Source organism: Pipra filicauda, unplaced genomic scaffold (genome assembly GCF_003945595.2).
Source record: "Pipra filicauda isolate LSUMZ 115617 unplaced genomic scaffold, ASM394559v2 scaffold7_size6619720_pilon, whole genome shotgun sequence".
In the NCBI taxonomy this organism is placed as follows: domain Eukaryota; kingdom Metazoa; phylum Chordata; class Aves; order Passeriformes; family Pipridae; genus Pipra; species Pipra filicauda.
In genome coordinates, this window is record NW_024104976.1 from 5,817,539 (window position 1) to 5,840,237 (window position 22,699).

Here is a 22,699-nt window from a genome sequence, read left to right on the forward strand (position 1 = left end):
CTTTAAAGAAAGAATATCAAAGCTGAGACTGGGCGGGGGGGGGGAGCAGGACATCATGGAAATCTCAAAGATCCCAAAGATTTATTTATGTGGAAACCTCCTGGCCCTTTTCAGTTCCAGATGCAGATCACGCAAACGAGACCCAGACAGAAAGGAGCTCTCTGCAGCATTGTCTGTGCTTAAATTCTTGTGAAAGCAAGACATATTTTTAGCACTTGCACCTTCACTAATAATAAAAGCAGAGCACTAGCAGTGTTGGACTTTTACTATAAGGCATCCAAAAAGGCCTGGATGTTGCTGCAGAGTCAGCCAAATTTCAGCAATGCAAAAACCAGCTGCATTCTCCAACCATACAGTTCTGTGGACAAAGTTTGGGAGCAGCAAAACCAGCTGCAATATGCTTTAAGTAGCTGCATGGGATCCCAATCCAATTCCCTGTGGCATCCAGGCACATTAGAAGAATGAGAATTAATATTGCTACATTGATTTTAGTCATTGATTTTAGTTGCAGCTCCAGAAAAGAAGAGCTCAGAGCTCAATGCCAATGAAGTAGCATTTAATAGCATTTAAATACTTATTCAGTGTCAGAAACTTCTGAAAATCTTGAGACAGAACTCCTGTAACATATTGCAAGGACAGCCCCAGACTTCAGGATGAAAATATAGATCTCTTACCAGCTTGGTTAAATAAGACTAAAGATTTTTGTCTCTGTATCAAGACTGTTGGCCAGACCACTCTGAAATATAATATGAGTAGATGTTGATGGGAATATAAAGAAATCAATCAAAAAACAAAATTTAAAAGAAGAGGCCAGAAAAATGTATGAACCTGTTTGATCTATAGCCTAAAGCTCAAGTCCTGCCAGAGAAAATACCTTTTTATTTCTTTTTTAAATATTTGGGAGAGGCATAATGGAGTAACAGCAACATTTTCTGTAACATAACTGTTCTGTTTAAGAAACATTTTGGACCAGTTTGAAGATTCTTTTCATGTTTGTCTCTGATTTTCCAAGCCACCACACCATTCAGGAGTATTTTCAGACCTGAGGCCTTTGATTTGCACAGGTTTTGCAAACACGTTTTGCTCAAGGTCAGCACCATAGCAATGTCAGTGAATCCTGAAATAACAGACCATCCTCTTAAATCCCATGTATGAGGAAGACCCTGAGCACTGGACTGTTGGTAGATTAGGAAGTGATTTCCTAGACAGCATTAAAAGTTGAATGGTCCTATTCTGTCCTTAGACACTAATCTAAGCCAGCTCAAACCATAAACTTCTTCCCACCAAAGGGGAATACGTGTCTGGGTTAGACCCTCCCCTGCTACATACCTGGAAAGGGAACAGTACAGCAAATTTCCATGTTGTCTTAGTTCAGCAAGACACAAATGTCCGTTGGGGGGGGCAGAAAAGAAAAGCCAACCTTCTCCCTCCACGTTACTTTACAACTTTGAAATTAAGAGGGTTCAGGTGAGGAGAGGGAAAACAACAGCTCTTTATTAACAAAACCAAATAAACAGCAAGTGGCTCCTTCCTGCCTCCCCCCACCCTGGAAAAAAACGGATGTGTGTGGGGGGGATTGATATTGGGAAAAAATTCCGACCCCTCTTTTCAAACCTTTAACACATGTGCATGACATTTGCCAGTAGAACATTTTCTGCTCAGATCTGTGCAGCACCAAGGAAAGGTGTCCATCCATAGCTGCAGTCACCCACCACTTCTCACCCACTTGCACTGCTTTTCAAATTAGCACTGGGGGCACTTTATCCTCGATGCCATCTTTCATCCCTGCTGAAAAGATCTGCCAACTTTTTGGCAAAGGCAGCAGATGGGAACAAGCTGCTGCCCCAACAGAACAATTCATTTACCTTGAATTTCTCTTAAGTTTATCTGCTCTAACACAGAACTGCGAAAATGCTTTTTGAGAAATGTATTAAGCCTTTAACAGCAGTGAGCAGGTAACTGCTCCCTGCAGAAAACACAAAGATGATGGGTGCCACAGACTTGCAGGAAAGTTTGCACAGTTCCTGGTTTTCATAAGGTGCCTGGGAATGTCTCTGGTGGAGTGCCAGGAGAGAGACATCACGCAGCAAGGATTATCAATACTGCTTGTAAAGGGCCTACCCTTTCTAACCCGACAGGTATTTGTATGATAGAGCTATTCTTTGTCATTTTATAAAGTGATCACCAGGCATTCCCAAAGTAAATAAAGTAGTAGCAAATACTCAACAGTGATGTAAAATCCTGACCTGACACAGGCCAGAGGCATCCTGCTTTAACACAGCCTGCAGAAAGCTGCCTTCTGGAACGAGCTGGGAGAGCAACCAAAGAGAACAGTTAAAGAATGTTATGAGAAAAAGACAAATGTTCACTGAGGTTGGGGTGCACATATTTCTTACTCAAAATTGCAGAGACCTGCCAAACTCTACAGGCTTGAAATCAAAGTTGCACTCCTGGCTCCCAGCTCCCCCTTCCCCGTGTCTAGCTCTCCACTTCACTCCACTGCAGTCCTGCAGGCCTTCCTCTCCTCCACAGCACTCTGCACCAGAGCAGGCTGGTTTGCCAGTTCCCCATGTTCCTGAAGGAGCCCTTCAAACAGGCCTATTTCCCAATTTCAGATCACCATTCTAGTCCCTCTTCCTATCTCACAGCCCACACTCTTGCCACCCCTCCAACTCTCCCTCCCCTTCTCAATAGTCTCAGAGAGGTAAAAACAGGAAGACCAAAATTACAAAGTTTGACCTGGTTTGCTCCTTATCTCCATTCCAGTCACAAAAATAACCACTTTCTTCACCTCTATATGATAAGAAGAGACCCTAAACTTCTAGATGCAGCTGCAAGAATCCCTTCCAAGATCCTCCTAGGAACGGAATGATATAATTTGCTACCAATGCAAGCAATTTTTTCTCAGATCTGAAAGTAGATGAAAATTTTCCAAGAATCCCAATAACAAAATAAAAAATAATTAAAGAACAAAAACCTTTATTGACCCCCAGTAAACAAGCTGCATGTAACTGCTTGGTTTAAGTGTACAAGTAACTGTTGTTCTTCATTTCCAGGAGATCACCCTGGAGTCTGCCCTAGCCAAAATCCTGATTCCAGTATCATAACTCCTGCCAAGAATATGTTGTAGCTTCAAGCTCTAATTTTCTCTGATGTGAAGACTGATGTCATCACACAATGCTAGAAAGAAGAAAGTCAAACAGCATCATATCACTTTAGTCCAGAATGAGAACAAGATAAACAATTACACTCACCAAGTTAATCTCTAGAAGATTCTGTGAATCACTCTGAAAAAACAGATTTTATGAAAGAAGTAGTTTGAAGCACATCACAAAACTGTCTTTTGAATAGTTAAGGAAACAAGCCTTTGAAAGCTTTGTCTAAAATAGGTGAAAAAATTTCAGCCAAAACTTTGAAATAATTTTTATTTGATCTTCTAAAGACAATTTCCAAGAACCTACTTAAAGTTTTACAAGATTTTTAGCTGTATCACAAATTGTCATTAAAAAACCCCCTACTACACAAATACTAATAAAAAAGCAAGACTTGGCAATCCTGTTCTAGATTTCCAAATGCTTTAGACTAGGAATCACTGAATTGATAGCATTCTGAAACACACATGTAGGAAAGAATCAAGAGTAAAAGACTCCTCTAAATCAATAAATATTTCAAAGTGATATTAAATGCTTAGCACATAAGCTCACACAAAAATACCTGCTTTCAGTGCGTTTTATTTATCACAGATTCCACACATGCTATGGGTGGAACGGGCAAAACAAACAAACACACAAGCAGTGCTGACAGTATTTTCCTTAAATAACAACAGAATACACTGCAGCTTGGAAACAAAGGGTGGGGAAAGTCAGAGCCTCCTCAGCAGAGTAGGGGAGGGGAAATTTGGAAAGATTTGGCTCCCCACAACAGTTCTCACACCTCTAAAAATACACAAGACTGCCTCATTCTCTGTAGCTGCCCCACACTTAATATACAGCACAGATGAGATAAACAGCACCTGGCTACCTTAACACCTTTGTCAGCCCATTGCCAGATAAGTAATGCAAATAAGTGTTTTTCTTTCACTCTTGCTGCTGTTAAAATGTAGGCCATGAGGGGATGACCCTCACCAAGGCACAGCTTTTTATCCTATAGTCTCCTCTAAATACCATTTTGGAGGTGTTTGACAAGTGTATTTTATAACAGTAACAGAATAAAAACTGAGAGCCAGTCAGCAGTAAGGCTGCACAGACACCTTACACTAAATATTCTAATAGGAGAATTTTTACAATTGACACTCATCTGTTCCACTGAAAGACCTCAAACACATTCACAGGTCACATGTTGAGGAGCACATTATCAAAATGGTAGTTTGTCCCTGCGACGTGACAAAGGTTATTAAAGTGAGGTGTTGATGGAAGGTGTGAAAATAAATGACTAATCTTAGATGGCACCATATGCTGATGGAATTTGGAGACTGCCCTGAGCACACCTAGTTCTATTAAAATAGTTTCCTGACACAGCCTCTAGTTAATCCCTGAGGGTGAGTGAGCTACAGCATCATCAAGCAAGGGCAAAAGTTCAGTACCAACAAAGAAGGAAGAACAAATAATACAACTTTCTCAGACCACCTGTGGTTCCTTTTTGGTTTCTTCTACAAGCAGCAATGAGACACAGATTTGTGCACTTTTAAAAAAAAATTCTTAACAGCCAAGCTAAAGGGTCCCTCACATCTCTGAAGCAATTTTTCCTTTAAATAAATCTGAAAATTCTGAGAATGATACCCTGCAGAATATATGAAGAATCTGTTCAACAACTTGAACACCCATACTATCTGCAAATGACCTACTTTCTTTGCAGTTGCCCAGCACAATAATCCCTTACAAGAGACAGCAGCTGCCTTGCAACCAGTCAGCTCCCCACCACAGAAAGGGCTGTGCCTGACAATGGAGATGTGCTGCTTAGTTTGACATGTTTAACACATGTATTTCTGGCTTGTCACCAAACACATTTAACATATTTTGCAACACTCTTTACTACTCACAGGCATATGCTTTTGCAACGACCTGAGTGAAAAAGCAGTTATCTGCTGTCTAACAATGTCTACTCCAATCCAGTCTCTCTCCCCCCTTCAGCAATATATGCATTCAAAAGAGCAGAGGAGAGAACCTGTGTTCTGAGGACCCTGAGTCTGTGTGCCAGACCTCAAAGCCTTTTCAAGTGTGACAAGGCTTCACTGAAGACTAGCATGTCTCCTTTTGGAAATCTAGGATACTCAGATTTTACCCCAAAGCCAAGCAGAGCACATGCCTGTTCATCATACAAAGGGCTACTTCTGTGGGCTCTGACTGGCGTGGCAGAAAACACTGGATTTAATCACATGAGAGGGAAGCAGGCAACAGGTGGGAAGGATGGAACTTGTCTGTACAAATCCAAACTTTTGCAGACATCAACATCTGGATGACTGCCTGGACTACCTTAACAGGGGAAGAAAAAAAAGAATAGGCAACTCTACTTCATTGAAAAGATGGACATCTAAAACAAATCAGATTTTTCACACTGTAGAAGTGTCTATTTTCCTCTAGTCAGCACAGATGATTGAGACATAGATGTCATCACCATAAATATAAATTGTCACTTGCAACAACTTCAACAGCATCAAGGTTTTAGCTCACATAGGTTACCTGGTTTAGATCTTCCTGTTTTGATTATGCATCCTAATAAAGAGCATAAATCAATGCAAATACCTTTTAGAATCTTCAGCAGGATGTTGATTTGCATTTAAATCTTGCATTAGTACATCTGCAGAGAAGACTTTCACAACAGCTTCATAGTCAAATGACTCTGGAAGCTCCAACATGTGCACTTTACCCAGGATACAGCAGTTGTATGAAGCTCAATATACTCTATTGTCAGTGCTGAGTTAGAAACTGAAAAATCTGCACTCTGTGCTTCTTTCATCATCCCTCAGAAGTATTTCCTTACTTTATTAGAAAGCATGGATCATTGCAGCCTAATGCACACAGGCAGCAAATGTGCTACACACCCATATAGAACACAAACTATAGCACATATTGTGTCACTATATAATTTCTAAGTGTCACATAATAGCTAATCAATGAACTCAATTTTTATCTCTGTAAAGTCACAGTTTCTCTACATATCACTATGATTTCTTTCATTTGAATGTAAATTACATTAATATCACTGTTACTTGCATGACTAAGTAAGAAGTCTAGACTACACTGGCATGTAGGACAAACATCACATTCACAGGCACAATTTCTTCACCACTGTAATCTGAATTAACTTTTCAACCTCTTGTCTAATGATACATTATAAATAGATGGAAACCATTATCATTCCAGACTATCTTCTCCTGTGCTAAAGTGGTAAGTGCTCCACACTACACACAGAAAGGTTTTTCCTTACCTTTACTCTAGACAGGTATCATTCTCACTGTTTTAAAAGGTTAGTGCTGTTGATGTTATCTATGTCTAGTATTCCAGAAATAATGAACTTGTTTATGACCTGCTCAGTATTCCTTATAAGTTCCAGTTTTGTTAGGTGTAAAATGGATAATTGCAGCATTTAACCCCTGGGATACACACGTTAGTCAAACAGAAGTGAAAGGAACAGTTGGTCTGGAACTGGAAAGTCCCAGTTATGGATGTAGCAATACTCCAGATGCCATGCACTATATAAGAATGAAGGCTGCACACAAGATTTTCCTGAATATGCAAGTACCTACCTAACTGGGAAGATTGCAGCAAAAGGTGGGGATAAGCATGAACCAATGGAACCCATGACTGAGAAATCCGATCCTGCTGTCTTGATACATTATTTTGCACTGTACCAATCAATCCAAGTCCACAGCAATCAGGAAGCCTTCAGGGTTTTCCAGATAGCTGGATAAAACAGGTACCCATAAGGGCATCCTCAAGTCAATGTATCAGTAGTAAGGAATATAGGGTTGCCTTGTACCAACCATTTTCCTTGGGGATGCTGGACACTTCTAATGCTGGATTTGATACAAATATTCTAACCTACAGTTTTCTGCTTTTTTATACACTCAGTGTGCTTTCATCAGTCAAGTATGTTTCTGCTTGAAATATATCTATCTATAACTGAAAAAAAAAACCCCAAACACCAAAACCATACAATGTAGAATTCAAGAAGAGTCACCTTTTCCCCCATTAAGACTTCTTGATCCTTCACCAGGATTTCCTGACATTTGATACAAGAAGCAGAAGCATCTGTGCACTCCATCTGTACACAAGCATGGCATGTAAGGCCCAGTACACAGCTTGTAAAGAAATGCTGTTTTCACCACAGCAGAGACAGGAGTTCCTCCAGATGAGTTTTTCCTTCTTCCTCTGAGAGCAGAAGCCTAGCAAATCTAGCCAACAAAATTAATGCTTGGGTTGTATAAACAGTCCCATAGATTCAATTTCTTTGAGCTTATGCTCAAGAAAATCCAGCTCTGAGGTGATGTGTGTAAGCAGATACCTATCAGCTTTTTCTAAGATTGTCTAATGTCTGTGTAGCCTACACTGTCTACTTTTTCATATGAAAAAAACCCCAAACAGTTTATATTCACTTTCGAGCAAAAGCCACCTTATCAGACAACAGAACAAACTCAGATAGTCTCCTCTTTCCTGTCCTTGTTCTACACATGTGCAACAAAACACCAAGTCTTAAAATGCACCAAAAATATGATGCTTCCAACTTAAAAAGAAAAATAATTTCACTGAAACTGGGTTTCAAGATGTAGCAGAGTTTGGATGATGTGGAAACAGAAACACATCCAAGAAGTCTGTTTTCCCAATCAAAGCAAATAGCTGCTATTGTGATTCTGAATATGCACACAGACCTCCCAATCTAAATCACATCTTTATGGATATTGCTTAATAATATGAAATAGCAAGTATTTGGCTTAACTTCTTTAAATAAACTAGTTAGCAAAAAGCAGTTCATGCTGATGTGTCACTATGATTAAAAGTAGCAACTGAAAGTATCATTGTTTGTTACTTTTGCAGCCCTATAGCTCCTTTAAAAAAAAAAATCAACTGCTTGTCCTGAATTTACAGAATGTATACATAGATTGTGGACTTAGTACTGGTTCTACAATAGCCTAGCTTAATCTGTAGATGGCCAGTGTTTTAATAAGTTAACCTTTTTATTATTGTCGTTATTTTAAGTAGTTTACTTGATTAAAGTATGAATAATTCACTTGTAAACAACTTTCAGCTATTTCCAGATTCAGATCTATCACTTGGTCCCAGGCAGTGAGGCACTTTTAGTTAGTTCTGTGCTCAGTTTAAACCTCTTCCCAGTACCTTTTTTCCCTCGTAACTGACTGCATCAGCTTTTGGTTTGCATCAGGGGAATCTGTTCTCCCTTTGCTCCACTGTGGCAGCACATTTGCAGCTCTAGGACTTTTTCAGATCAAAAGGAAATTCGGCCCTTCATCAGCCTCCTTACCGAAGATCAAATTTCACTTGCATAACAGTGACTCTGCATCACATAATGAGGCCTTCACGTGTGATACAGCTAAACTGAAACTGAAAAAAAAATAACATCATTATCTTCCCTTGTCTGGATACAGCAGAAATTCCTCTCAGAAAATAATGAAACTGTACAAATAATCCAAAAATCAACGGCGAAAAAAGTTTTCATAAGACTTAAAAGTCAACACAGTATTTTTTTAACCCTTAGGATGACTTCTAGTCAGAGTAAATACAGATATTTTATAGTAATAGCTCCTGTCTTGTGCACAAAGTCAGGCTACATTAGGGGATCACAACAGTCCATTCTGGATGGGATATCAATGAAATAATAACAATATCAAAATTTGGTTTTATGCAGCATTTAAAGGTTACTTTAACTCCTCAAATTATACCTGTAACCATAAAAAATTCAGAAAATCTAAGAATTTACTTCTTATATGACCTTCAAATTTTTAGGTACTTGAAAACTCTTCAGTAATGAACTACAGGAATATATCTTGTGAGTCTACATGAAATTACAAATTAGGTTACAAATTATTTGGGTAAACACAGTAATGACATATAGCAGGCAAACAATTTTAAGATCCCCTGGCTACTGAAACTTCTATGTACTCTTAGGTCTAACATCTCTTTAATCCATCATTCACTTGTTTCCTAAAAAGAATTAGTAACAATTTTCCTACTGATTTTATGTGAAAAGAACATAAGCAGCCCAACATTAATCTTTTATTTATTATAGCTGCCCAGCTACCCCTTACTTCAGCCATTTAGCAATCCTGTTATGAAACAGCTGCTATTAGTGAAAAAAGTCCAAACTGGCAGCTTTCACAGACCACTGGGAATACAGAGCATTTTAAGGAGATGGTTCTACAACTCACCCTCAATATCCTCTGATTTACTTATCTTAGGTTTTTCTAGGCCCTACCTTAAAGCCCCCAATCAGGATTATGCTTCTAAAGCCTCAATATCAGAAAGTCTGGCTTTTCTCTGGATTTTCCCAAGGAGAACTTCCTGTTCCTCTAAACCAATACACCCTTCTTAAAACACTTTTTCCCCCCCCAGTCTTTCATTGCTGCTGAATCTGATTCAAAAGGGGCCCATCTGCTCCAGCTACATCATCAGGAGAGTTCTGCACTTCCACAGCTGCCAAGGTTCCTGTCCCCCTGCAGAAGCTGGAACTGCTCCACCCACCCCCTTCACAGAAATGATGTGAAGTAACTGATGGATCCAAAACACTTTTCCATGAGCATTTCTACACTGGTTATTTCTTAAATGTAAACTCTCCTTTGCTCACATTTTGCAGGGTCTTCATTTGTTCCCTTAATAAAATGCACCATAAAACGAGAGTGCAATTTTCCAGTGCAAAGGGAAAAAATCCTATCAAATACACTAATCTTCCTATAAATTCCATGAAGCAGTTCAAAAAGCCCAGATGGGCGACTGTTTCTATTAAATTCTCTCAAGTGCTGGAGCAGCTTCTTCAGGAATTCTAACATTTCCTTAGAATTTAAGTGACTTAACCTCCACTACATTCTATGAAGGCTGAAAACCAACCACCTGCAAGTATGGTCTAGAACATCACATATAACATAAACCAAGTGGAAAACTGCATTAACATGATGGATGTCACTGTTAACCCGGGACATGCTCTGAAAATGCATTCTCTCTGACAAATTAGATACACCACCTGGACCAGAATGCAAGCAGATCCCAAAACACCTGATTCCTGCTACTCATTCAAAGTTGAGAGAGTTTGGTCTGATTAGCCTGGAGAAGGGTCCAGGGAGACCTCAAACTCCTTCCAGTAACTAAAGGGGCTCCAAGAGAGCTGGAGAGGGACTTTGGACAAGGGTATGTGGTGATAGGACAAGAAGGAATAGCTTTAAATTGAAATAGGGCAGATTTAATTAGATATAAGGAAGAAATTCTTCCCTGTGAGGGTGGTGACGCCCTGGCACAGGTTGTCCAGGAAAGCTGTGGCTGCCCCATCCCGGGAAGTGTTCAAGAACAACCCAAACCTTCCTATGATTCCATGATTTTCAAGGTATAAAAACCTACTAAACTGTATCTGCATCTCTGCTTTGCCAGAGAGTCTTTTCCAGATAAAGTTTAAAAATAAATTCAGTTCTGAGCCATAGAAACCCTTGCAGGAAGTTTTCTTTGGTTTGTTTTTTATAAATGAGCTTAAGTAAAATAAGAACAATTTGAACAAAGTAAAACAATGCACTAAGATTCTGGATTCTTTTAGTTAAAATACAATGGAACTAAAAAATTAAGTTTAAATGGCACAACTTTCTACCTGGGCATGAATGCCAGCCATGGGAATCAGCTGGACCTGCTACCAGTTCTTAAGTTGAATTTCTGGACAGAAGCTGGCAAGGTGTTTACAGTGGAAGTTACTGTACTATGGAATGTGGTTTTTTTTCTACCCATTCACAGTTGATTTTAGGGGCAAGTTGTGTCTCATCTCTTCATGCAGCATTAAGTCTTTTCTTTGCACACAGTACTTCTTTACAGTATCTGTGAAGGGTAAAATTGAAGAATTTATTTTTATTGATAATATGAAATTTTCACACAGTCACACAGAAATGAATTACAACTCAATAGTAGTCATCAGTCTCCTTACCAAATGTAATGCATGCACTTTAGCTCATTTGATCTTGGCAAACTTCAGAAGTAAATAACTTAGTAATCAAGAAACAAAATAAATTATATTAACATATTTTAACACAACAAAAATAAAGCTTAAGTGAGCTACCTTGAGTTCATATTTTACCTATAATAATTCACACAAACTTATTAGTGAAATTAATGAAAAACATCTGAAATCAAGTTTGGGCAATTTGTTCAGTTGAGAATCTGGCTCATTAAATGCCAATATGCTGAGCACTCATGACACTGATGTGAAAAACTGTTCTATAATCTCACAGGTTAAGCAACAATAATAAGTCTTCATCGAGTTTAGGGTGTAAAAATAATTTATTAGCTTTTGGTCATAAAAAAATCAGCTACTATTTTTGATTTTTTTTTTTCCTAAACAGCAGCAGTCAAAAAGGTGACAATTGAAAAGTGTTCAATAAAAAAATAAGGCAAGCATTGTAAATTTGTTCCTCAAAAATCAATGCTGTAGCACTACAGAATCAAGGGTAGCAGAAAAAAATAAACAATAACTTAGTAAAACACGACAATCACCGAGTTATCTCACCAATGCTCTCACTGCTTTAGTTGGCCAAGGAAGCATTGTTGAAGCAGTATGAAAGTAAACTTGTATTTCAAAATTATTGACAGTTGATTAAGATTTAAAGGCATCCCTCTGGGTGGGGAGGTGAAGTGTGCCATAGTGATGGTAATTCTATATTCTACCGGATGAAGTTTGTAAAACAAGATGGAATACTGATCCCAAAAGCTTGCAAGGCAACACTCCTTGGCTCTACTGTTTTTGCTCAGTGATCCTCTGCAAGCAGAGCTTCATGTAGGAATTTTTATTGCGGATTTCTATCACTGCATCCCTGACGAGCTCGATGAACATCTGAGGCCAGAGCTTCTGCAGCGACTCGTTCTTCAGGTTGATGTCAGCTGCCTCTTTCACCAAGTTCTCCACGTATGTCCGGCAAAATGTTTTCCTTTCCTTGATTTCCTGCATGAGAGAACCATTACACGTTGTATAAGGAAGAGGGGGGAAAAAAAAAGGTTAAACGAGAGTAAATAAAAAAAAAAAACAAACACAGAAATTTCATGAATTAAGGGACGTAGCAATTAACAGGCAAAGAGGTTATTGTGCACTTTCTTCTCTTAGTTTTAAGTCTCATGGCCCAGGGTCTGTGTTGAGCCACAGAATCTTAGTGTATTCATAATATCCATTCTATATTAATTCATTAATTATCTGAAATCAACTTTTAAGTGGTCATAAATAACTTTTAACAGCATTAACTATTTTTGTTGCCTTCTGGTATCACAGTGAAAATTTACAGAAACTATAAAGCACTAAACCACTTTTCTTCCTTCTCTCCCTTTCCAGCACTTCATCATCACAGCACAACAGTTGGAGAGTACACGTTTATCTACCTGCCCTAACAAGCATATTGCCATAGAAAAACATGCCAGTACATATCCTTTTCAACAGGCACTCTGGCAAGTGCATGGTTCCTAATGAGCATTACATTAGATACTGAAGCAAGCTGAACCTTTAAAAACTAATAAAAAGATACGGTGCCTTGTGCAGCTACTAGCTCTGCATTTTAGTAACTCCAACAGTATTAATCTCTGTTTCTGCAAAGTTTCTATAAAATGCCATCATAAGCTTTGAACAATAAGTTACATTGGTGCTAAATGTCTAACTAGTTTGATTTATGGCATTGTTTAAAATGCTAGATCATGCTTCAGGCCACCCAAACAGAAGTTTTCTTCAGTGAGCGATGAAGAAGAGAAAATACTTTCCAGTGGTTTCTGCTAAAAACCCAAATTATTAAACAATGACTCAAGACTGTTATCTTTACCAACATGGTTATTGAGGTGCATTTATCATGTTAGTTTACTGCTGATGGGGAACTGGAAGCAGCTGGTTTTGCCTATCTTACATCCTGCAATATCTGCTGCAAACATAGTGCTATAGCCAAGGACAAGGTGGGAATTGCTGCACTGGGAAGAGAAAACAATACATATATTTAATGGACTGCACAAATACCAAGCTTATTTTGTTTTATTATATTATAGTGCTTGTTCCATGGTAAAGGACAAGAGGAATACCTCACTGCCTTACTCCATGCTATTCAAAGTTTTAAGAGCTACAATCACAGCTTTTGAAACCAAAATGTTTTCTTAATTTAATCCCTCCACACATGCAGTCACTGTCTCTGCTCTATGCTGTGGATCTGAGATAACAAAGCCACAATGCCATAACTGAATTCAGTGATTACTGAACTTGCTTAAATTTCTTGCACTAGAGGATTCATCTATTTCTACACAAGTAAAAAGCAAATAATGGGACAAATGTGGCAATTAGGGTGTATACAGCTAGAACTCATGATGACTGCTCAGAAAGGAGACTGTGGCTGAAAGAATCATGTTCCCTCTGGGAACAATTTCCCTCTGCCCAAGCAAAAGAGTGAGCAGATCAGAAACACAAACTAAAACAACCGTGACTGATGCACTTGTCTGAAACAAGCCAGCTTGCAGTTTTATTAATAATTAAACCTAACACATTTCATATATATTTACTTGCCTGTAGCTCATTTAAAAGCTAGGAAAGAGCTCTTTATTACTACAGCCTACAGTCTCTAAAGTGCTGTGTCAAGGTGTTCCTTCACCAATTCATTTTGGGAAAATCTAACACGTGCAATATACATTTTTCTTTGTAAAAAACTGTGCTCACTTCTTATATTTTAATAATTGAGGTACATTTTGTCATGAACATAAGGCTTGTAGGTGAGAATGTATTTCTGAGACAGTGGCACTGTTCAGCAACTACCTCAGTAAAGAGAAACTGAGCATTTTCCAATACTCTGGCAAAGATCAGTCAGATGAAGTGTTTGATCAGGTATGTAAATATGTTAAGCAGTGATATTTTAAAACCATCATTCTCAACAGCTGAAACTTGATATCTAGACAAATTCCATGGGTGGTAGCCTAAGGTTACCTAATAGAGAATGAAAGTACTTTTAATGATACACTTACCTCAAGCTTTTCCATATGGAAGTCCTTTGTCATGTAATTCAATGTTGCTCGAGTTGTGCTTTCCCCCCCATTTCTTCTGTTATCACTACTTTCCTCACTCCCAACCCCAGATTTCTTGCCCTTTCCCTCTAGCAGATAATGGAATTGCTTCCTCCTGTGAAAAGATAAGAGGTTTACAGTCCTAATTATTGGAATTTTTTTTCAAGTGCAGATGTTTCTAGTGATTGTGAGGGTTTTTTTTTTCTCCTTTTGAACATATATTTTTGAGTTTTCAAGTATATTGCATCCTCAAGTTATTGGAAATACATATGATTCTAGATATTCCTTCATTAATTTGCCTCTATACAATTGACCTTGACATATATCACACAGCATCTCCAAATAGGAAGTCTTGCAGCTTGAACTTGTATTAAGTACTCATTTATAGAAGACTAAAAATAGAGGGGTTTAAGCACCTCTTTTTTACAGTACAACTAAATCTGTTAACTGTTACAGTCACCCACTATAAAATACCCACGAAAAATAGCCAGTTTTCACTGTCAAAGTCCACAAGTCTTCACCAATACCAATACAACTGGAGAACTGAACAAGCAGTACATTTGTGTGCATGTGCCTTTTCACTTTACTCAGCAGACTTCACACAAATTGTGTGAAAACCTCTGGCTACAAAGACCAGGAGATGGTTACACTTGTGCAATATGCAGAGGACTTATCATCCGTAGGACAGAATTTGTGAAATTATCTTTTTACCCAAAAAGAATTTACCACAACAGTGTGCAAAAGAATTAAACAACACGTTCTGGACAAATCTCAGTTCTGTTCATTGTGTTTTACCTGGATTCTCCAAATAATGAAAGTACACGATAATGTGGCAGCTCAGAAGATGCTACATATGCCAGGATGCCAAAGAGCCTTTCTGCCTTTACAACATCATCTTCAGTGACCTGTGAGGGAGTGGGAAGGCCACAAAAAGGAAAAAAGCTACATTTTAGAATTAGCACATTCGTATTTCATTACACACGTACATGGAGAATTAACTCAGACTTGTTACACAGGGCACTGCAAACAGATCTGTTCCAGGCACATCTTCAAAACAGATTTGCTTTTACTGGCACTTCGAATGTACTTTAGAAGAAACCAAACGGGGTAGTGGTGCCTGTTTGACTTCCTGTAACCCTGGAAATTCCAATCTATGTACTGTATGTCATGACAGTCTTTGTGAAATGAGGAATTTCATAACAGTTTCTTACACTGATTTTCTAAAGGCCAGACATAGCAATTCTGCTCCATATTGTCTGTACTTGCAGAAGGTCTACTGGAAAATTTCTGATTAAGTTATGCTGGAGAAAGATTCTGGGCATGCACATGTGAAAAGGTAAGTTACAGACTCTCCTGTTTTGGCAGAATCCTGGAGAAGACCTTACAGGAAGAGAGACTTCAAAAGGGAAAAAAAAGTATTTTCTCTGCATTTTTCAACTCCCAAAAATAAGTGTTCCTCCATTACACTTCTCTAAATATCAACCATACTGTTGTGTCAACACTAAGTTACAGATGTCTCTTTAAGCTAATTTTCAATGCTTGAAAAGTTTTCAGAATTCATTTTATACAAAATTGAAAAGTGTAAAGAAGGTGAAGGGGCTCATTTTTTGGTGGTGGTTGTTATTGTTTTCTGTTTGTCTTGGCTCATAACCTCTGGAGACCATGGCCTGTGGATGGCCAGACTGTGAACTGCCTTCAACTGCCAAAAGTTTGTTGGCACAGTTTCTGGACTCCTGGCTTTCCACTGAGAGCAGAAGCAATCTTTATGAGCATCTAAATCTGACCTGGATAACACTGGATGATGAAACTTACTCACTGACTTCTTAACTTCTGGATCAAATTTAATTTCCGTTCATCCTGTAACATATTTTGGGAGAGCAACCCATTATTAAATAAACTTCAATACTCACAATATTTACTAAGCAGTTCCAGACAAACTTTGTGTTCTATATTATTCAAATGTATGACTAAAATGGAACTTTGATCCACATTAACAGACTTCTACTATATTCTTGTTTAATGTTTATTGACTATTCAATCTACTCTTGCCTAAACTATATTGCAACAGCATAAAGCAGGGATAAATTCACCAGAGAAAACACAGACCAGGAAATTAGAAATGTAAAGTCAACTCCATTTTCACAGTGTTTAGATTTGTTCATTTTCACTTAAAATTAAATAAGTCTTACTTAGTAGCCTAGGAGTAGATGGTCTTGCTGAACAGCCTGTAACAGAAGAAAGGTCTAAAACAAAGAGCACAGAAGGCAGCTAGGGAAACAAAGCCCACTGCAGGCAGAAATGCCTGCTGGAGAAAAAAGTGATTTTAATGTATTTATTTATGTTAAGAGAAGCATAAGGACCAGGTCAACAGAGACAGCAATGCTGAATACACTCTCCAGTTCACAAAAACTCATGTTCTCTTTCTTACTGCAGTGCATTGTTTGCTCCATTAATCACAAAAAGATTTAACGGTAGTATCACATAAATGTAAGGCTTCAGGCCTGGGTCCTGCCAAGTGCAGGGGACAGGCACCAACTGTGCCAACAGGCCCAGCTCAGGGAATGTGGTGCATCTGTCACACTGTGTGCCACACCACGGCTGTACAGCTTTCTGTAGGGTTTGGTAACTGCAAACCTTCGCAATTTGGAATTAATCTGAGATTACTGTCACTGGGAAAAACTTCAAATGGTGTTTCTCAACTAAGAGAGTTTGCTTCTTCACAGTAAATGTAACAATTGGACAAGGGATTAGAATCATTGTTGGGGGAGATGAACACTCAGCTTCTAGCCTGGAACATGAGCTGGAGAAAGTAAAAGCTTTGTTATGCAGGGTTTTTTTTACAGTTTAAAAGTGCCAGAGTTACGCAATTTATTTAGTTAATTCAGTTAGTATATATTGCTTTTACTTCACAGCTCTGTGAACCTCAGAGTTGGCAACATAAGAGTCTCCACAAACATTGCACACAAATGGTGATCAGAACAGCAGAACCTGCACATTTCCCTTTCTGTCATCTAAACGATTCTCTACGGCTGATCTAAGGTCTGAGAACACACTTCAGGGGTTGTGTTCTTTACACTGAAGCAGTATTTTCCATTACTGATGTTAATCCAAAAGGTGATATACATCTGCAAAGCTGGATGCCATGATTTCTGCTGTAGGATAATGAAAAACAGCAATCAGAGCTCATCTCTTTCCTCAGCTTGGCTATGACACTTTTCAAATGATTAATGACACTAGGAAAAAAGTTGTGTGCATGCACATCTTCATATAGTGTGGTCTGGCTGAAAAAATTTGTTGAGGACAAAAATGTTCTTGTCATACATATTTAAGATGTGATATATGTCCTACAGAAAATCGTGCTGTGCTACGTGTGCTCCATTTACTCAATTCTCCCCAAGAAATACTAAATTCCAAGTTTTTCTTCAGAGACTGAATTTCCTGACCTCGAGATTGCAACAAAAAGTCTACTTAAGTAGTTGTGTTACTTTTCCCTGTGATAGCCTTAAAGAAGAAAACATGATTCTATGATATTCTGTAACACTGGGAATTTTAAATTTTAAATAATCATATGCTGTAAATCACTAAGGAGTCTGTCAAACACACACTTTTGCATAAGTATTCAATGTCAGCACTGTGATCTTCTCAAACACAATAAACAAGTGCCTCTTAAAAGTATGTAAAATCATGGAGTTATTTAATATTAATTGCACGTATTCAACATTATTAAATTGTGTTAATTTTAATATCTATTTCACAACAAATTACATGGTGAAGTCTACTTACATTTTTTTCCCCCTAGTACTGAAAAGACCCCGACAGGGCTGTGCTCATTTTATTATCAACTCATCTGCTCTTTTAAAAACCAACGCTAACTGACCCCGTGAGACCAATCAGAAGAAAGAAGCGACACTGTCCTACCTTCACTCCATTTATCTTCTGCAGATTGAAATGGTTCAGCCTGAACAGGACGTAGTATCTCCACAAGGTGAAGTTCACAACCGGGTTTCCCTGAGGATCGACCGTCAGCTGCTCCATGCGATGCAGCTCGGCCAGGGCGTGGAACTGCTGCAGCGCCACCAGGTTTGTCTCCTTGAACTTCAGGTGCTGAGAAGGGTCAAACCACAGCAAACTCCATAAATAAACAGCAAAGAGTGAACCCACTGTTTTGTGCCACTCCATTTTGGAAACTCGGATAAACAGCCGTGGGGCTGGTGAGGCAACTGAGCTCTTTTCCGCTTGAGGTCTTTGTAGCAAAACACATCAGTGTTTCAACTGCTTATATATTACATATATTAAGAGATGTCAACTTCACAGCCCCCAAGGAATTCATAAATCCTTTACTAACAGCAATATTTTCAGTGTTACAAAAAGCAATGATACTACTTGAGCAATGTTTTCTTTAATTCTGCAAGTAAAGCAGCTGCAACATCTACACATAAAAGTAAATACGACACACGTTTTCAAAAATCTGACTTTTTTGGGCACAACACGCTGGCTAAGTCATACCCTGCTGTGTTTGAACCGTGCCCTACACTAATGATCCTATGAGCATCATATATCTGGCTACACAGCAGCATTATTGAGGGAAAGAAAAGGAGGAAAAATTGACAGGGAACATAAAAATTTAGTTTAAGATTCTGCACCCACAAATTCCACCCCTCCCGTCACCCAAAACTATTGTTTCATTAATATGGATAAATTTGTCTCAAGCTCCCCACAAATTCATCTATTTCAATTAAACCATGAAGTTTTGTTAGACTCAAAACCTTGAAAAGCAGCAGGGAGTCATAATGCCTGAGTTACAAGTTGCTTATGTATGTCATCTTTATTTTACTATTTCCTTCAAAATGACTGATTTAAACATCCAAGGAGAAAAATGAAAAAGAGACATACTAAAGAGACATCTTATTTATTGCTTGGCTTCATCAAGAACCGAGTAATTCCAAGAGCTGTACTGACTGAGTTAGCTATTCCCTTCAATTTTACTTCTTTCTTTTTATCCTATCAACTATCTAATCTTTGCACTCACAACACAAATGAGGTCCTCCTGATACCATGGATCCATAACAATATTATAGAGTAGCATGACTGTATTTACACACCAGTTTTTCAACTTCAAAATAATCAGCTAGGTCAAAGGAATTAAAAGAAATAAAAACCAGTCTGAAAAGGAATCTAAACTGAAGTATTGATTTTTAAGAAGTATCAAGTTAAAGTTGGCATTATAATACCAAGAAAAGATGTAAATTCATAACTGTATCTACTGACATGAAGCCACTCAAGGGTGACAGTGCCAAAGGAAGGTTCCATTAGGAAATGCACCTTCCATAGTTGTTCACAGAGCTGAAACCTGAGGCACACTCACCACACAATTAGGGAATTTCATCTTCAGTTTTGCCAACACTTGAACAATTTCATCAAATTCTATGAACATAAAGGAGACTGTGACAATAATTCCAGCTGTTTGAACACTCCAGTTCCGATCCAGGCACTCCAGTGCTCCTGCACCATACAAGCCAAGAGTGTCCCCTTCCACTTCCACTAAATGAGACTCTAGAACAGACAAGCCTTGTACTGCACTGCTCAGAATTGCATCAAGAGACCTGCAAAGGAAATAAAAACACAGTGATATAAAATGACACTATTTTGAAATAATAACATCAACGAATGACAGTCCTTACTTTCACCAAAACCCAGCTGTCAAATACAATGGCATTTCTCAGCATTCATTCATTCATTTTCAGGACCCCACCCGGTGCTGGTTCAAAAACACTGAAGGCTGGAAAAATCCTCTTTCAATCAAGTAACACTGCAAATGTTTTACTTCTTCAGCATAAGGGCTCTGGGTGTATTTGAGTTGGTGGAGGGGTAAAATTAAATAAAGAATCCATTCATATTTAAAAAACTGGTTAAAAATGTTAACTCAGAATGCTAACCTAGCATATTTGGTGTTGCTTTAGATATCTAAACACAACTTCAAACAATGTATTTATTTAAGCAATGTCCCCTTCACACTGTGTTTGCCATGTGAAACGTAAGAGTTATGACATGAGCAATCACTCAAGCATTTAAGTAAGTGTGTTTTAAACTATATAATGCCAGATGGTCACCTTTTAGATGCAAATAAGTAAGCTAAAAAGATAATATATTTTAAACCAAGAATATAAAAATTATCTTAGTTTTATTCCTAAGTCAAAAAACCGCTACTGATAAATATAATGGGTGTGAAAGTAGTCCAATAGAAGATGCTGCTGTTCAAAGTAAGAGCATGAATTCAACTGTGAAACCTCCTGATACACAAAGAGGTTACAAATGTTTGCAATGCCAATATATCTTCATTTTGTTCATTTCAACTGAAGGCAACAATCTAAGTTGTCAAGGAAATGAACAGTCTTAAGGCGGCTCGGGAATTCATATTTAACATTTCTTGCAAACATGAAGTTGTCCACTTTTTAGTAAAATCACCTAATAATTTAGCTTGCTGTTTTATTACTTTTTAAATATATATTACCCTTTGACCAGTAGTAATAAGTAAGACATCTTTTCAGGATTGATTTGGATATAGTACTTTTGACAATGTCATACAGTGAGAAGTAGCAACCTGGAATGTAAGACACGAACAAGTAGAAATATTATCCAATAAAATACCTGCTTTCCTCAGGAAATACATATGCAGCACTGCCATTGATCTGACAGGGCTCACTGTCCTTATCCTGGTTTAAAGAAGCCTCAAGGGCTGTTCTGTTCTGCTGGATCTCCCACTGACGAGCAATGTTACAAATCGTTAACCGCTTCTTTTCCTGAGACAAGATACAGGAGTCGTATTAAGTTAAGACAGGGCAGTATCAACACATCTGTTTGCTCTGAAAGAAAAATGCTGCTTACTGAAAACATTTTAAATGTTTCAAACTGAAGAAATGACAGTACTGGCTGGTGGTTATTCATTAAAACCAACGTGCCATTCCAGGGCCAGTTTGCGTAACTGACAGCAAACAATTTCACAGGATTTGCAGTAACAGAAACAAGCAAAGTAACAAAATAAATCCACAACTTAGGAAAGCATAAAGTTAAAATATTTAGTTTGGATAATCACAGAAGTCTCAGTTTGACAGTCTGGAGCTGCCTGTAACACTCCTGCCACAAAACAGGGCACACTGTTGTCCCACCCCCAACACTTCAGCTGAGACAGCCATGCAGCTGCTTTAAGGCTTCAGAGGAATTGCAACATACTCTGAAAAAAATCATCTTCTGAAAAATGGAAAAGGTAGATTTTATAAAACCAGAACATTAAAATTACTTTCATGATCGACACAGGGACAGGACTACAACAGATCTAAGTTCAAATATTTTTTAGGTAGTTTTTTTAGGTAGTTTTTGTATTCTAGGCTGCTCTTGTCAATAAACCAGTATTTTAAAACTCTATTAAGTATTTGTTCTTGTGTAATCATGCAAATCATGTCAAATAACCACCTATATATAAAGAATAGGAGGTGTTCTATTGCATCATATAGATATGAATGATTTATTACAGTCAACTCAGAAACCTTTAAGAAGGATAAAGAAAAAGGTGCTTTGTAAGAACTCATGGATTGGCAGCTGAACTCTCACAAATGAAAGCTTGATTTGTTTTTTCTGAACTAGATGTAATTCTCAGAGTAAGTCATCTCACTGATGTATTCATCTCAGTCAAATTTGAATAGTGACTTTGAATTTCTGAGAGGAAAATATTATACGGGAGCTTAGCATAAATTAAGTTTATATGCACAAAAAAAATATCAACACTAACCACAAAATTATAGTCCCTTTTATCAAATAGGAAAAAAAAAAGATAATTTATTTGATGTGTCTATGGAGAATGGCAGGGGACCAGGGTAACTCTGATTTTACAATTTGAAATTAACACTTTTGATACATTAAGCATGACCTATAGACACTATGGTCCTGGTTCTAATCTATAAAAGTAACATGTGACTCTTACCATCACATTTTTACATAATTCCTTTCACACTGGGTGAGTTCTGGACATTTCTGCAATGCAGTTCACCAAGAATGTTCCTGACACTACTCAGTGTTGGAAATATGAAGTGTAAAGCTCTACAAATGAATATTTCTTTGAAAACCAGAAGATAACAGATTAACCAAAGAGCAAGCTCCTGCTGCAGCTATAATCCTCAAACAGCACAATTCATTTCAATGACTGATGATGGAGCTTCTAGTCCTTAAACAGTGACAAAAATCACATCCATAATTGTCTAGAACTGAACTGAAACTACATGAAAACTACTACTTTTGGAAGTTTTTCCATTTAAAGAGCTCACAACTCTATTTCCCATTCCATTTGCCCAGAGAGTTCTGACACTGTCCTGTTAGAGGACATTTCCAACTTCAGTGATGACTGGGCTCCACGTAACAAAGTGGGGCAAGTTGAAAGAAGTAGCATTTTTTTTCCCAAACACCTTTAGAAAATTCTGTTTGTTCTTGAG

General features: G+C 38.0%; 1 protein-coding gene across 3 annotated transcripts in view; it reads right to left on the minus strand.

Moving 5' to 3' along the window:
- Positions 1-3,711: 3,711 nt before the first annotated feature.
- LRRC49 (leucine rich repeat containing 49) overlaps positions 3,712-22,699 on the minus strand; it is a 49,423-nt gene continuing 30,435 nt past the window's right edge. The window contains exons 11-18 of one of the 3 annotated variants that reach the window (XR_005566784.1): positions 20,865-21,016; positions 19,582-19,819; positions 18,135-18,320; positions 15,012-15,121; positions 14,178-14,331; positions 11,710-12,141; positions 10,804-11,024; positions 3,712-8,558 (exon numbers count right to left, since the gene is read on the minus strand). Coding sequence is in view for 1 of the 3 variants with exons in the window: in XM_027741792.2 (XP_027597593.1) it covers positions 11,935-12,141; positions 14,178-14,331; positions 15,012-15,121; positions 18,135-18,320; positions 19,582-19,819; positions 20,865-21,016 (1,047 nt within the window). In the remaining 2 variants the exon portion in view is untranslated. The other 2 variants (XR_005566783.1, XM_027741792.2) reach the window with 2 other exon arrangements.